The sequence below is a fragment of the Aspergillus aculeatus genome (assembly GCF_001890905.1).
Source record: "Aspergillus aculeatus ATCC 16872 unplaced genomic scaffold ASPACscaffold_13, whole genome shotgun sequence".
NCBI lineage: Eukaryota > Fungi > Ascomycota > Eurotiomycetes > Eurotiales > Aspergillaceae > Aspergillus > Aspergillus aculeatus.
Window position 1 is genome coordinate 970219 of NW_017962988.1, and position 16690 is coordinate 986908.

Consider the following 16690-nt stretch of genomic DNA (forward strand, 5'->3'; position numbering starts at 1 on the left):
TCGACTTCGTAGAATCCACCCCAGCGTGGCATCCTCCTCTTCGTCTACTCATGCGTTCCTCTTTCTAAGGTTGTAATATTCTCATGACCTATACCAGCTTGCCTAAGGGCATCTCCCCGCCTTTGGCGGAGAATAATGCCCATAACCATGCCGGGCTGATCATCATCTTCGCAAGCGTGTGTCTTTTCCTGGTCCTCAGCTCACTGGCCATGCGCGTCTACGCAACGACGCAGCGGTCGATGGCATTGAGCGACGACTATCTTCTCGGGGTCGCAGTGGTAGGGAAGCAATCTCTCCTTGTTCAGTCCTTGATCCACCTCTAATGCCTGCACACGTCAAGACAGGCAGTCGCCATCGCGCAAATAAGTGTCGTTCTCTACCAAACGCACCTAGGCTGGGGAAAGAGCTCCGAACTCCTCGACCAATCCAGCACAGAGAGAATGGACAAGGTATAGCATATTGTCATCCACCCTTCCAAAACGCGGTCCATTACTGAACCCGAGTGATTGCCAGAGCGCATACGCCTCCGACCTGCTCTACCTCATGGTCCTCGGCCTGTCCAAATGCTGCACGAGTCTTCTATACCAACACCTGACCACTCACGCGGCTCGCTGGATCCCACGCAGTCTTTTGGGTGTGTCCATCATCTGGACAATAGTATCAGTCATCCTCGTCGGGATCCGCTGCAGCAGGACCCAACCATGGACCGACATCAACGACAACTGCCGCAGTCTAGTCAGTGCTTTTATCATCCCATCCCATCCCCAATACAAACCCCTTCGAATGCAAACCTCCCCGAACCTAACCCTCCCCAAATCCCACAGCAACCCCACTGGACAGCAACCACCGCCCTGGACATCCTCCTCGAAATCCTCCTATTCATCTACCCCATCAGATTAATCTACAGCCTCCGACTCCGCCGATCCCGCAAACTAACCGTTCTCTCCCTCCTCGGCAGCCGAGGAATGTACGTTCTCTCCAACCTTACTCTATGACCATATTCACACCCCATCCATCCATCCTTCACTCCAGAACCACCCCCATACCCCCTTTCTCGCAAAAGCAACACTGACAAGTGAAAACACTGTAGCCTCCTAATCCCCCTAACAACCATCCACTACCGCACCCTCCTCACCCAACTCCACTCCCCGAACCCAACCCTCCAAGCCTCCACCCCGACCATCCTAAAAGAACTCTACCTCGCCACCAGCATCCTCCTCCTCACTCTCTCCTCCTTCAAGATGTTGATCGCCGTCTACGAGGACGACGACGGCCTCGCCTATTACACCAGTGACGGCGGCGCCCACAACAGTAAATCCCGGCACCAGAACACGACCAGGAATACGCGGGACGGTGGTGGTGGTGGTGGTGGCGGTGGTGGTGGTTCCCGCTCGTCAAGGCACTATACCACGAAAAGACCCCGCGGCGGTCTGCAAGAGGGTCGGGGTTACAGTACGGATGGCACTGGTGGGGGTGATGGTGGTGGCGGTGGTGGTGATACCATCGAGGAGGAGCCGATCCTGGGGCGCCATGCCTGGGGCTGTCAGCAGCAGCTGGGGATGATGGGGATGGGGATCCGGAAGGACGTGCAGATTGAGGTGACGAGTGAGGTGGTCATTGAGTTGGAGGAGCGGGGGGTTAGCGATGATCAAGATGCGAGGGATAACGGTAGGAGGGGCGAGTTACGCGGCAGTGGGAGTGACTCGCACAATCTGGCGGGCGAGGGTGGACATGCTCATCCGAATCATCTAGCTGGGAGGATTGGCGGTGCGGGCGCAGCAGGGTGGAAGAGAGATAGCAGTGGGAGGTTCTCTGAAAGGTTCGGTGGGATTTAACGTCGGCGGATTGGCCTCGTTGGGCTTCTGAGGCACGTGAAATCTCGCTGGGAAGGCAGTCGATAGGAATTGATTTAAAAGTCGGCTATTTCCCGGGTTAAATTTCTGCATCGTGGTGTCGCTCAATGGGAAATTATAGAACAGTACCTAAACTACGGAGCGGAAATCGACGATAGCATGATAAAGCTTCAGACCAGAAGCGTGACTTGAGCTGTTGAAGGATTACCCATACTTACATGTTACTAAATAAAGAAATGGTCCGAGGAGAGAAGAACGCATACCAAATCCATTGAATGACGACCATCGAGCAGCATTAGCTCATCCCGAGAGAGACGGAAGTATGATACAACTCAGCAATGCCGATGCTAGGAAACTGTTTTTTTCGATCCCAGATGAGTAAACTGTACCACCATAACTGAAACCCCAAACTACCTGCTGCGTCGAAACCAGTTTTTGACCTGCAAATGGAGAAGAAAGCGGGAAAAAGAGACAAGAACCCCATGAGAAATACAATACAGACGCAACGAAGCCGAGACTTAAATCGAAAGGTTTAAATGCAGGAGTAGAAAGCCAACGCCAAATTGTTACAAGCTGGGCTAATTTCCTCAGTAATTCAGCTCCCCACTGCCAGCGCCGCCAACGGCATCAAGATCCTCGTAGCTCTTCAGACTGCGGCCTTGAACAGCCTCGCGCGGACCCATACCTTGTTGCGCCCCACTGGCATCGGGGAAATTGCCGCCCCCCAACATAGCAGCCGCAGCGGGGTGGCCAGCAGGAATGTATGGGGCTCCAGAACTGGCGGGCAGACGACCTCCCGCTCCATAGATGTTAGACATATTACGGATCGGGCTCAAGCGGCCATTACCACCTGCTTGTGCACCATGTCGGTTACCTCGGCGATCGTAAGGTCCGGTGCGATTGTTGTAGCGACCACCACCACGACGCACAACTCCGGGCTGATGCAGACCATGGCCATCACCAGGAACCATACCATTTCCGCTCCAGGACGAGTTATTGACACCCATGAACCCGGGCAATCCAGAGCCAGGGAGACCCTGGAAACCTGGGGGCACACCACCACTGCCTGCGAAATGCGCCGGCATTGATGCCAGGCTGAACCCACGGGGAGTACCTGCCTGACCTTGGCCAGTGCCCAAGGGGAAATGACCGTTGCTGTTGGCATCCGACCGGGAAGGCGCGATGCGAGCGGGATCGAGCACGTAGGCATTGACCAAAGCAAGCTATGACTTGTTAGCGACACCTTAACTCACGGGGAATGAAAGCACTTACGTCGCTGCGAATGTTTTCATACCACTCAGTGTGACGCTTCTCCACGTGCTTACGCCAGAAATGATCCGCCTTGAACAGCTTCGTGCATTCAGGAACCTTGCATCGGTACTTTGACTCGTCCTCTTGCTTCATAAACTTGCTCAGCTCCTCCTCCAGGGCCTCGTCAACTGGCTTGCCGCCTAACTTCGCAATATCCACATTCTCAGGCTCAAGGATTTGCAGGAGCTTGTCTTCAAAGGTCCTAACCCAGTTAAAGGCTCGCTGAAGCTGTTGTTCGGACTTGGAGCTGTATCGTTGAGACCGTCTTTCCTCCGCAGCGGGCGGCTGTTCCTCGCCCTCCTCGCTTGGCTCTTTCTTTTTGACGGGGAACGGCTGCCCCAGTGCACTAGCCCGAGCGACAGCCTTGGACTGTGTTGTCAGACCAGCACGTGGGCGACGAAGATGTCCACCTGGACATTTCCGAGCAAGCTCATGGACTGAGTCGCATTCAAAGACACAGAAGAAGCAGAAATTGTAGACTCTTCGAAGGTACTCCACCATCAAATCCAATTTCTTCTTCTTGGCCAGAAGTTCCTCGTCATCCACGTCGTCATCTTCCCATCCCTCCCGCTCCTCTCCCTCTTCGGCCTCGCCCTCATCGATATCATCAGCATCGTAATCAGACTTCCTCTTCTTGACGCTAACGGGGCCAGTCACAGGGGGTTGTAGCCACCCCTTGCCGCGCAGATCTTCGACTCTCTCCTCAATCCGGGTGAATCCATCCGCATGAGCCCCCATCTCCCCGTCTAATCTGGAAACCAGTCTCCTCGCTAGCTCCAAATCCCGAGAGATGCGCTCGGGGGATGAGAACAGGTCCCACAAAGCCTTCTTGCGGGGTTGCGACGGGGGCACATGAACACCGACATGGCAAACAAAATCACCGTGAATTTCGTCGTGGATTGTTTTGTCATTAATAGCTTCGAGGGCTTTCTCAGCGGCCGACACGGTCACGTTTCCGTTGGAGTTGCTATCCTGATCCATCTCTTCACCTTCTTCTTCGCGCCCATCGCCTCTTTCAACGATGGGAACATCGGGAGCTGGGTGAAGCATGATCCAACCCATCCGATGGTACTTCTTGGAAGGGTTAGGGTCACTTAGACTTAGCCATTTGAAACCTCCGTCTGATTCCCCCAGGTGCTCCTTGCAGAATTCTTCGATTTTGACACGACTCACATTGGGAGCCAAGGTCTTGATCAGTAAGGCTGACTGGGATAGCGCCTCATCCCGTAGGTCACCGCCTCTGGCTGGGAGCAAATCCAAGACACCCAAAGTCTCGCCAACAGCAGTTGTTTCGCCCTCTTCTTTCTCGATTACACCGCCGGCTCCGTCGCTCTCGCTCTTGTAGATACCTTCCAAGGTGAACTCATCGAAGATGCCGTTATCAAGATCGTTCTCCCATTGCTGATAAGCGCTCATGCGGAAGTCCATCAATCGGCGACGGAGAGGCTCTCGCACTTCCGGGACATATCGCTCTTTGAACCATTCCTCGTTGCGATGATGTTGAACGAAAGTGCGGGCCATCTTGGCTTGAAGGTCGACTTTGTAGGCGTCGTAAGCAGCCTGGATTTGTGCCCTTTCTCTGTCTCTGTCTTCGCGAGCCTCGCGTTCTCCTTTGACGCGATCTGATGGGCGTCTGCCACCGTGCTTAGCGCGTTCCTTCTCTTCCTTGATGGCCTGCTCAGCCCTCCACCATTCTGCAAACCAATTGAATCCAACTTGAAAGTCCAGGTTGAGAGGGTTAGGCAGAGGATTTGTGGGGATTGGGCGCTTGCCGGAATCCTGCCCCGGGACATAGCGATCGATATTGGCGACATTGGGCGATGGCGCAGAACGACGGTCGTCACGCTCACGCGCGGCATGCTCGCGGGACGCGCCGTAATAATCGTCTCGTGGAGCACGACGGTCGACCGGTTCATAGCGATCGATCATAGCAGGCGAACGAGAGCGGCCGCGACCCCGACGGCGGTCTTGAGACACTAATAAGTTCAAGATGTCATCAGTAGGCCGTGTGACTAAACAAACGACCAGAATCTTTCCACTTACCAGGCGATCTGCGGCGATACGAATCGACTGGTGCACGGGTGGCGTAAAGATCGCCGCCATCACGGCTTCTCCCGGGAGAGCCGAAAGTGTCATATGCATCCATCACAGCGATGCCCTGAAGGGAATATCGGACAGTCCGAGACTGGAAGTCACTTGGGGTTAATGGTCCGGGTTGTGGGACTGGCAGGGCAGGTCGCGAGTTGACCCGAAAGTGGGAGGGACAATGGATAAGCTAAGATTCGACATCATCGGATTAGAGTACGTCCTTCATTTGTAAGAGTGTCTCAAGGGCGGGACAATGATGATAGTTTGAAGGAACAAGGTGGGCAATGAAAGGATGAGAACGAGGCTGTAGGCCCTAAAATGGCCAGGGGACGAGGAAGAGGCATTTTTTTTCTTTGTAGAAAAGACAAGCGCGAGCCAGAGAAGAGAGAGAAAGAAGCAGGGCGCTCACGCGAGCCAGACAAAGATTGGAGGAAAAGGGAGCACAATATGGATCAAGAGCACAGATGATGGTCTCGAGGGCCGATCACGGCGCGACGCGACGATGAGGAAGTAAAGCTTTGAAAGAAAATCGCAGGCACAAATGAAGATAGTTGGCTTGATCGAAACTCGATGAAGTTTGATTGAGGAATTGATGAGAATGAGCGCAGGGTATTGGGGGGGGGGGGAAGATGAAAGACAAAGGCGATGCGGAAGAGGATAGACTGAGCACGATAAGAGAGTAGTAAGGCAAGGCAGGCAACCTACACGAGAAGCCTTGGAATGAAGAGGTCTGGATAGTCCACTTGAGAGACGAATTGGCGCAGCAGACGTCCAACCCGATGAGAAGATCAGATGGAACGAGATAAGCAAACTCGCAACAGAGCTGAATAGTGGTGCGGATCAATCGGTGTGGGGGGGGGGGGAAGGGAGAGGAAAGCTGGAAAGGAAGGAGGAAAGAAGGGGAGGGAGAACGATGGAGAAAGATGAGGCTGGAAGCCCAGAGGATGAATTGCCACTAATCCGCATTCGGACTAGATTGCCTGAGACCTGAGGCCCACGGCCTATGGCCGGTGACAGCGCGCGCCACTTTAAAATAGAAACGAAACCCGAGTCCAAGATAAGATATTACTTAAATATCAAGTTGGATCACTTGAAATGCCTTTTGAATTCAACTCATCTTTCAAGCTCTATCTCTAAGTGTTCTAGATCATGTTCAGAAGGCAGTGACGTCTCTCACTTTCTAACGCTCTTTAGTTCTCGCGTCCTGCATATCCAGAGATCAAGCAGTATGCGATTTGAAACTGACAGAAATATGGAGATAAAACTGGTAAACTGGTAAAACTGGCATATTTGTACATAACTAGCATGGGAATCATCCGTCGGAAATCACGAGCCGGATCAAACACCAGAATTGGTCGAACCATCAGCTGGCCATGGATGAAGGACAACGAATTGAGTTCGTGAGAAAGACCTGGGTGAAGGAACCCTGCGTCTGGCTTGAGTCGGACACGAGATTCTGGACGCAGCGTCTCAATTGACAATAGTCAGATCACCACTTCTGACACTCTTCCAGCCAGCTCGCGCTTTACCAGGTACAGACCACTCTTTAACTACCAACCATTGATCCCAAAATCATTCCACGCCGAGGCAAAGATCAAGTGAAATAGCAGGTTTGGTCGAGGAAATTTTAAGTCATCCATGACGGTCGCAAATACAAAGTTGTCAATAACATTTGGGGTACCCGTCGATTGGACTGGATAGCAGTCTGTATAAAGCGCTGCCATCGACTGTAAGAATTCAGACCTCCAATGGAAAGACGCTGGGTCATGTAGCATCAGCAGTGGCATGAACAACATAATCCCTTCATAAATCGGATACCGTGCACCGTCCCGAGAAAAAGGAAAATAACAGAACATAATCATCTCACACATGCAATCCTGACAGGCTGAACATCATCAGATGTGAGGGGTGGTAGTAAAAATACTTCGTGCCAGCATAACGATATAAACAAACATAAGTATAAAGGTGGCGTGAGGAAGAATAGAAGAAGAAAATTGCGACAACAGAGATAATGGTATGAACGTAAACATGTGCACATCGCTGGGTGGTTCAAGCGAAGGGGTTGTAATATAAAGAAAAAAAGGAAAACAATCAAAAACAACCATCCGTTAATCCATGATAATGATTAGGAGAGGGCGCGAGCTGCGGCCTAGAACGGCAAACTGTTCAGCCGTCCTCGTCAGACAGCTCAGCAGATTCGTTCTCGCTCTCCTCGGCACTTGTGCTCGCTTTCGCGGCGACGGTCTTGACCTTCTTGGGATTGGCATTTTCATCGTTGACGTCGCTCGACTTGCGTTTCTGCGCCGTGGGGGAGGTGATCCCCACCGATTTCGTAGCATTGCTGTCGATGTTCTCCTGTCCAGAAGCCCCGGCGCCGGCTGATTGCTTCTTCTCCATTGCAGCAACCTCATCGGCTGTTAAGAAGCGTCCACCGGGGCCTCTAGGACGCCGCATGGCATGATTGTGGCGCGACTCGTGCAAGTAAGGCTTGCGTCCCTTCGAGGTCAGTCGCAATTGCTCCTCCAGCTTCTGTCGGGCCACCCGGCGCTTCAGGATGCGGTGGAATTGCTTCGCATTCACATACAGTGGGGATTCATCTCCGCCACCGGCAACCATATCAGGAGAAGCCTGGCTTTGCTGAATTTGAGGTTGGGGCGGAGCCACCATGCCCGGCGGCACGGAAGGTCGGCCAACGTGGTTAAGAACAGGCTGAGCACTCGGGACGTGAGGACTGCCCACATGGCTCATACGACGCTGCTGCAACTGTGCACTCTGAGACATTTGTACTTGTGGTCCCATCGAGGCCATTTGACCCGATATTTGAGGGGGGGAACGAGGGTTCCGATCACTCTTCACCTGAACTCCAGCCATGCGTGGGGATCCCCGAGGACCGGGTCCCATCTGACCCGGCATCGAGTCTTGATGGATGGGATAGAATGGGCCCGATGCTGCAGCCGTCGCCATGGCCGCCGCCTGGGTGGGTGAAATTCCATACGTTTGCGGCATCGCAGCTGCGACGCCGTACGATTGGGGAAAGTTCATCTGCTGATGTACTGATCCAGGAGCATTTTGCGGTTGCTGGTAGTGAGACTGTGAGGGAACGATTGGAGAGGCTTGGTGCGTAGGATGAGCTTGTTGCATGTGTGCCTGGGGGTTAGTGGGAGAAGTCATTGACCCTACAGCAGGACCTGCGTTCGGGGGCGCTGTTTGGTAAGGGGCAGCGATGTGAGACGGGGCATGGGGATGCTGCCCGTGAGGCTGTTGATATTGCGGAGGATATTCCATCGTGAAGTCGCGACGAGCTTGTCGCGCTTCCAATCAGTGAGGATTGATCGAGCGCCCTGGCTGTCAGGAACCAGCTAGTCAGAACCAATAATACTACAAAGACGAGTCGGTTGACAGGAGCTCAGTTGTCGGAGACCAGGTTAGTAATGGTCAAGGGACGATGATAGGTCGTGAAGCAACAGTTGCACTTGGAGAAGATTACGGTCGTGCACAGAAAAATAAAGGCGGCCGCAAATAGTCTGTGGTCGTGACTGATGATTCGACGAGTTAAATGCGGAAGGTCTGCGGATTCTTGTTATAGTGTCAGCATGAAGTGCAGCACCAGCCGGTCACTGGATTCGGAGTGGGTGGGGTGGATGGGGGAAGAGAAAGGCGCTTGCACCTGGGCGCGTACCTCCGCTTTTGTTTTGCCAATACAGTCGGGACGTCGACAAGAGTGACTGGGCAAGGTTGAACGCTTGTTTGTCCAGATTCTCCAAGCGACTTTCTCCGGCGGTTCAGTGTCTTTTGTGGAAATCTTCTTTACGTTCTCCTCCGAGTGTAACGTGGTTGGGCTTCGATGCAGCGAACCAGGGTGTCCTCGATAAAATGTTGCACTTGATGCGTTGTCAGACAAAGCGCAATCGCTTCGGTGATAGCGCAGAGGTATATCTCCAGCACAACAGAGACAAAAAAAAAAAAGAGACGGAAAAAATAAATGCTACGCAGTATAATAAGACGACAACTGGCTGCGCAGTTCCCAGAGTCAGTCAGTCGGACTGCTTGCTTGGCCACGTCCGTCTTGAGGCGGTGCTAGCAGCGTGGTCAGCTTCTCAGTCGCGACCCGGTAGTGCGGGCTAAGGCTAGTCCACGGGTCCCCGGAACTATAATGCGGCGTGGGACGCGCTGATGTCAGGATGCGCCTGAAGGGGGGCTTGCACGGCTTTTCTCAGCTACAGCTCACAATTAGCATCGATCATCTCCACAAACCAAGATTTCAGCTTCTTGATTTGTGTGCTGTCATCCAGGGTAGAAGTGTCAGGGTGGAAGGGGGTGGGGAGAGGAGAGGGGAAGGCAAAACCGTGGCGTCTTCGTCCATTCAGGGCTGAAGGATGTATGCGTTGGCAAGCGGAATCATGATGCAGCCGGTGACATACCTTGTTAATTGCAACGCACTCGTGAGCCGAGACAAGGGCAGTGGTCTGCTTTTCGCGTGCCCTTATCAGAATACCTGTGAACTGAACTCAAGGCTAGATTTCAGTTCGCAATGACGGGAATATGATTCGCGTCTAGCGAAAGGCAATAATGTTAGAGATATCAGATTCAGGACGATGGCAGGCAGGGATTGACGCGTGGTGATTGGATCGTAACGGGCGGGGAGGGAGGGGGGAGAAAGGTAGCAGCAAGTGAAACACAACAGCAAGCAAGCATGACACGATCGCGGATCAAAGGGGACTTGGCGAATTAGGACAAATGACAATGATAGCGACAATAGTAATTCAGGTACATATCAACAGGATAGGATTTCCAGGTTTGCTTTGCGTTTCCCCAGAGGATGAGAGGGATCACAGTCGCGGTGTGCGGGTCGCGATCGCAGCGGAGGGCAGAAACTGAAAACAACAACACGCCGCCGCTGCCTCGTGGTTTGAAACAAGGTTAATTACCTTTGGCAGCGATTATTCTCCGCGGGAAGGGAGAAGGTTCCAATGCAGCGCAACACGAAAAGGGCAAATCAAGTCAATGATTTGCCGGAAAATCAACTGTCACGAGGGGATGGATATGGATTGATTCGCGGGTTCGCGCGCTTTCAAGAAGAAGGCGGACAGCAGCAGCAGCAACTAACACGCTTACTTCTCTCCTCACACACCCTCTCTCTATTTCCCTCTGTCTGTTGCTTTGCGGTGCTGCCGCTGATGTCAGTCCGGCCCGGGATTGATCCGCCGAGTCAAACGCATCAAACATGGGAGCCCACCCTTGCCCGGCGAAAAAGCAGGAAGTATGACAGGGCCAAGACTTTGCTTGTTCGATAAAATAACCAAACCGGTAATGGAAAAACACAAGAATTAAAGAACCGAATCAAGCACACAAGCACACAGCATCAGAAGGCATAAAAGTGACTGGTGGAGAAGCGTGCTTGAGTGATGATTGAATCATTATAACTGGGGTCTGATAGCAGTGAGAGCTGCACGGCGGTTGGAGAAACAACCTGGCTGCAGACCACGGGCGGGGAGGGGAAAGGAGATTGGGGGCCAGCCTCGGAGATGAGGGGAGGAGGGTGTAACGGGATTGGGCGTCAACCAGATTAAGGTGATGCAATCAGAGGCATTGAGAGGAAAATAAGATAGGTAATCACAATGCAAGAAGAACTATGAGCAAGGGGGTATGTATGGGATGGGGATTGGAAAATGGTATTGAACTGTTTAGAAAAAGTGATAGTGTTCACGTACCTTAGATGGTGATTCGATCACAACCGTGGTAAAGGCAGAAGAGAGATGAGGAAAGTGATCAATCACAAGAGGAGGGCGGATGGGGGTGGGAAGGGCAAACGACGATTGGGTTGGACAAAGACCAGATGGGTTTGATCTTGGAAGCCAACCCAGGGAGGGAGGAGCGAGTAGGAAAAAAAGAAAAAGAGCAGAGAAACCAATGGGCTCAATGGGCTCTGTGCGGGCAGACAAGAACAGTCCAACTGGGGGGGTTGACTGGACTCCCTGGAGGGACACGCAAGGACTGGAGAGGTTGGATGACCAACGAGAGTGAGCAGAGAGAGAAAGCCGCAGCGAGAGGAAGGGGCGAGCGATGGGGCATTTGTACCGGCCGCAGTTGCGAAGGGGAGCTGACTGGCTCGGTAGCTTCGTCGACTTTCCAACCTTTCCAGTTCCAACAAAGGTCGCCTCCAGGGTTTTTCGCTCCATCGGGTTTAACCTGTCTTAGGTAAGGCGGTCCGTCACTGACCGTCATTACTTACCCGTACTAGAAATTACCACCTGTATCTTTCCCAACCACCACCACGACCACCGCCAATCCACCCGCCCACCCACACAGTTCCAGTTCCTTAAGTTAGTTGCTTTTTTAAATTCTCCTCTTAAAGGTTGGGTGCAGGCTCATCAACAATTTCAGTTGATCAATGTTATTTATCTATCTATCTATCAACAGCATCTGATTCTTGATCTGGTCATAATCCAACTGTTCAAATAATAGATTAAAATGCCCTGTTGTTCACCATCCATCCACCCAGGAACAGGGTTTCTTCGCCGCCCAGTCTGGAAAGCATCCGGCTATCCCGAATGCTCATTTTGTGACTCTCAGCAGGTGTGACCCAGCCGGACCAAGCGTCCTCGGGAATCGAACAAAAACTGTAAGACCGAGGATGGTGGCCGACCTTCAATTTCACCAGCCACCCCGTCCTGGGGACAATAAATAGGCAGTAGCTAGTATCGACTGCCAGTCAGTGCCAGCCAGGTGCTGATCAAGGAAAAGATCTTCTGGCGTTTCCTCTTGCACCAGCGCCTATTTCTTTGACATGAGAGTTTCTTATATCTGGTTATTACGCACACTATGTGTGACTTCTCCATCGAGAGCTCTGGCTGGTCGCGTCAATATTCGCATTAGCATTAGCATTATTCAAACAACTAACTACTGTAGGCAGTGCTTTAGCCAGAACGTGCTTCCTGCACTATGCGACCTGAGCCGTGAAGTCACACTGATTGTCCTTCTGTAAGCGCGGCCGTTTTCTTGCTTTTCTTACCGTACGCCGCACGGTTGTGTAGTCTGCTACTGGCCAGTGCGCTCAAACGTCAGCGGAGTTCATCGAGGAGCCATGGCCAATCTCGGTTATATCTCCCCTTCAGGCAAGACACCTCGGAAAATAATAATCAGAGGAAAATGCCAGCACGAGCGCATTCGTTCGTTTCTCTGTCTATCTATCTACAGTACCACTGCGGGCTGCAGACCTCTTCAGCAGATGCGAAGTATACATACCTATGCGCATTGTGGACAAGATTCATAAACTTGTAACAGCTCGCATCTGTAACTTTCCATTTTTCCTTTTTCTTTCTTTCACTTTTTGCAGGATGCGACGATTCTCTGGAAATCACTAGCGCTCGACCAAGCGCTGGATCACATTCTAATCAAATTTCCGACGCGACCGTGGTCCGCTATCGCATATTGTGGTTGCGCACCCAACAATCGGACAATGAACCGTGGCTACCGTGGGCCTCTAAGCGCCCTTCCGTCCGTAGTATACTGTCGTCCCAAAATTTATAGTTATCGTTTGGGAATCTCCAAACGAATATACAATTAATCATGTGATTGTTCCGATACCCGATGGGAGGAGAACGTAGACAGCTCGCATCCTCAAAGTTCTCTAGTATTATGGTTATCGATGAAGACAGTATTGTCTCAGCATGTCACATCTGTGACTGAGCTGTGTATGCAGTTTGTTGCTGTTCTAGTCCGTACAGCTGTTAGAGGGGACGTCATGTTGCGGATGGTCTTATCGAGTCCGAGAATATATACATCCGTTCTGACACGAGGCTCAAGTCCTACTTGTGGAAGATTAGGCCCAATCCTTACTCGGAGCACCCAAACACCCTGCACAAGCATCGTAAAGTGCCCAGTCAAATTTAAAACTCTCCGCATTCTCGGGCCTGTCGAGTTCAACACCATCGTGATTGCTAGTGGGATAGAGGGTGGATTGTTAGGCTGGTCTGTTCTATACCACGTGTGAAGCTTGACCGCCTGGCGCAAACTTACCCGTACAGCTTCAACGGAGCGGAACAAAGAACCTCTGTCGCATCCCCAAATTAGAAGCAAGTGACAATAAAGGATCCTCACTTAACCGCGGGAAGATGGATCTTGGCACTCATATGGGCCCCCATGACATTCGCGTAACTGCGTCTAGCTTGAGCTTGTGTCAAGGTTGGGATCCGAGACTTAATCGTGGTTATATTGAACCCCAGCAAAAAGCACCCACCCAAGCTCTGGCCAAGTGACGTCAGGGCAGCTGTGGATGATAGTCCCCGCCACACCGCTCCATCTTGGTCGCAAACAGGAGTGAGCGAGTAGCTGGGTATGTCGGAGGACAGACCAAGCGCTGCGGAGGGTTCCACTAACCGATCTTTCGGGATGCTATACAATGACATCAAGTAACATAGCTTTTGTTCGCACGAACATAAGCTACCCATACTCGACCAGCTGTGCTGCCTATAGATAGATCTAACCATTGGCCTACTGCTCATAGCAAGAACGCGCTCTCTGGTTTGGATTTAGCCGACCTCCTCAACAAGCAATACCAACTAGTTCTACTGTTTTCGAAATGACAATAAACGCATATTTGTGAGTTCAACCTATTCATCACCCCCCAAAATCCTCTGATGCAGCCTATTGCAATGCGCTTGTAGGTCTTCAAGTCCTATAGCGCGCAAATTATGCCATCGGCTGCTTCCTCACGTGGCGGAGAGCCTTTCTATTTAACTTTCCGCCAACATCGTGTTATGAAACTGCCGTGTTTCCGTGTTGATGGATGTTCTTGTCAAACTGCCGGGTGGCGGAAACTGCTGGCCGGACTTAATTATCGCAGTGGAAGAACAGCGTGACCGACCGATCGACGCTTTACCTTTTATCCGGCCATTCTATCGGATCGACTGCGCCCTATGAGATACCTCGCTGTCATACGCGCAATCGGAAAGACACGAGATCGGGCCACGCCGAAAGATTGCATACCCTTGACAGTACCATCAATTGAGTCCGATGACAGGGATTAGTCTTCATTTCTGAAACACAAAAGATTTCGTCAAGATCGGGAATGTCATAACATTTGGAGCCATCCGCGGATCACGAGCATGTGCTCAGCTTGATACTACATGGGGAAGGATGTGTACGCAAACCAACAACCTGATCATAACCTTTCAAGAACACTATTTCAGTTCGACACCATGGGATCCTTGTGATGACTCTATGGCTCACTGTGCTTCACAGGCCAGCCCGCGCACAATCGCATGAAAGGCAATCGAAGAACTACAGTGTAGAGGCAAGGAGCGAAGAGTCTGCCGACCCAGGTGGTTTATACTATTTGCACAGCTATCCTCATAACGTCTACAAGTACAATGAACCTTGTCACCTGAGTCTACGTTCAGCGCTACTCTACTCAATACACTGCTCCGGGGCTACTGCCATATTGGTAAACTTTGACATTGTAAGTAGTAGAATGGCTACTCCCGGAGAGTTGAGGGACAAGTCACGAACACATAGCACGAATTGCTGCTCGTCAAGCTGTTATGCTGATCGACGCAGTGTACGCTTCACAAGCGCGACCCTTCCATCCCAGAAGGCTCATTGAGCGAAAGCCCCTTACACACGATCATCATCAGACCGAAGTATTGCATCGCACAATTTAGGGTCAGGTTGAACAATAGTCAGCTACTGACCTGTTGCAAGGGGGCGCGAAAGGATGGGCGTCCAGCCCTCAACACCAAATGGAACGATTGCATGCTGCTGTGTGCAATGACAGGACGGGTTGCTAGATATGACGCTTCCATGGGTCGGTCTATTGGCCACCCGGGCCATGGACTAGGCATTGCCTGCCAGTTCTGTCCCGCCTCGATTTCGGTTCGCTAGGCTGTGTTATGCGACACTCCAGCTACCGGGTTTTTGATGATTGGAGTCATCCTCCCCGCTGGACTACAGTTTCGGTATGAAACAGAGGTTCAGAGAGCGCTCACATGAGCAGTGATACCACCTTGATGAACACCATCGAGGAGAGTTCCAGCGTCGTGAGGTTGTGCTCGCTTCTAGAGACTTCTGTGTGATATGCGCTGAACTCTGAGTTGTGCCGGCAAACCTTCTTCTCTTCAGGTAAGGAGTTCCTCCCGCGAGGTTGCTTACATTCGCCCCAGTGCCTTTGACGAGATGCATGATGGATGAAGGACGGGAATTAACTCTTTCATAGAGGGGCCGACACATCGGCTTGATGACGCATAGCGTCCAGGAGCGAAGTACAGGCCCTGGTACCTTTGAGTTTGGTCCAAAGAATGGTACTGAAGACTCTTTCGGCAATGATTCACCACAGCATCAGTGATGCGATGCATTTTGTCCAAGGCAGAATCACTAGTAGGATGTCCCAATATTGTACCCTTCGTAGAAGAAAGTACCTCTTCTCAAGGAAGATGTCATTCCTGTGTTATATCCCAGCTGCTTAGTGTGAGTAGACTCCGCAGGGTGACATTCAGGACGGGGCCGCGAGTCACCAATGCATGTTTACTTAAGTGACTGCTACGTTGCTTGAGGAGAGGAATGGTGCTTATTGGGTAGCGATATGCCTTCACCAGACTTGGTAGAGACCAACGATTCTGGTACCTTACCGTCGGCTGGCTACCTGTCCCTCTCTTACAGGTTCAACAGACCGATCCACCGCATCCTGCCAGCTGTACATGCAGCATTCGTGCAAACCTAGTTTACAAATCGAAAGCAATCAGGGAGGTTGATGATAATAGTACCTTTCTCATATATCTCACATCACCAGCGCCTGAAACAAGTCCGCCTGGATCACTGGCATCAGAGGAGGTACGCGCTGTACTGGTTCTTAGGTTATGCGATAAACTAATGCATCATGGTCGGGACTCCGCCTGTAAGACCTGTGTGTGTTCAATACGTCCAGGTCAAAACGAAGAAGGAATCTTGCCTGATTGTCGCTCCGAGCCTCGGAGGCGACAGCGATAATCGTGATCTATACCCCTCTTGGAGTCTTACTAGTCTTCCGCGTATATGACCTACGGCCAACGAAGAACAAAGCCAGAAGCACATCTGATTGTCCCTGTGGACCCAAGCAGTCAACAGTCCGACTGACCCAGTTCTCTTGGGCGGAAAGTCTATAAGTTAATCCGTAGTTGTTATTACATGTCCAAGTCTGCCTGATTGCGACGACAGGGCGGGGTGAGGCAGAAAGGATTAGATGGCTACTTAAGAGATCATTTTCTCAGCTACAAACAAAGAGGCAGCCTGACCCCGCAGTCGCCCTCCCTTTGGCGAAGACTTGTGTGGTAACCAGGCCGCATGGGTCAGGAGGGGCTTGTCTTGAAAAGATACTCCGAGAGCTTATGAAGGGTTGGGCAGACAACCACCGTTAACAAACGTGAGAGCAAATGACGTACGGAGAGCACACGTGAGAGGAATTG

At 51.8% G+C, this 16690-nt stretch overlaps 3 protein-coding genes across 3 annotated transcripts; 1 reads left to right on the forward strand and 2 right to left on the reverse strand.

Annotated features, from left to right (window-relative positions):
* Positions 1 to 83: 83 nt before the first annotated feature.
* Positions 84 to 1835, forward strand: ASPACDRAFT_45812 (uncharacterized protein; the record flags this gene model as incomplete). The annotated part of the gene is made up of 5 exons (XM_020201683.1): positions 84 to 278; positions 345 to 449; positions 514 to 735; positions 825 to 967; positions 1091 to 1835. 5 exons carry the CDS (start codon positions 84 to 86, stop codon positions 1833 to 1835), a joined length of 1410 nt encoding a protein of 469 aa, XP_020054055.1.
* Positions 1836 to 2105: 270 nt separating this feature from the next.
* On the reverse strand, positions 2106 to 5513 carry ASPACDRAFT_80468 (putative arsenite resistance protein Ars2). Its single transcript, XM_020205663.1, has 3 exons — positions 5208 to 5513; positions 3126 to 5140; positions 2106 to 3076 (listed from the first exon to the last, which is right to left on the reverse strand). The coding sequence occupies exons 1-3, from the start codon at positions 5308 to 5310 to the stop codon at positions 2441 to 2443; spliced, it is 2754 nt and encodes a 917-aa protein (XP_020054056.1). The 5' UTR covers positions 5311 to 5513; the 3' UTR covers positions 2106 to 2440.
* Positions 5514 to 7418: 1905 nt separating this feature from the next.
* On the reverse strand, positions 7419 to 8537 carry hapB (transcription activator HAP2; the record flags this gene model as incomplete). The annotated part of the gene is made up of 1 exon (XM_020203813.1): positions 7419 to 8537. The coding sequence occupies one exon, from the start codon at positions 8535 to 8537 to the stop codon at positions 7419 to 7421; it is 1119 nt and encodes a 372-aa protein (XP_020054057.1).
* Between the last annotated feature and the right edge of the window lie 8153 nt (positions 8538 to 16690).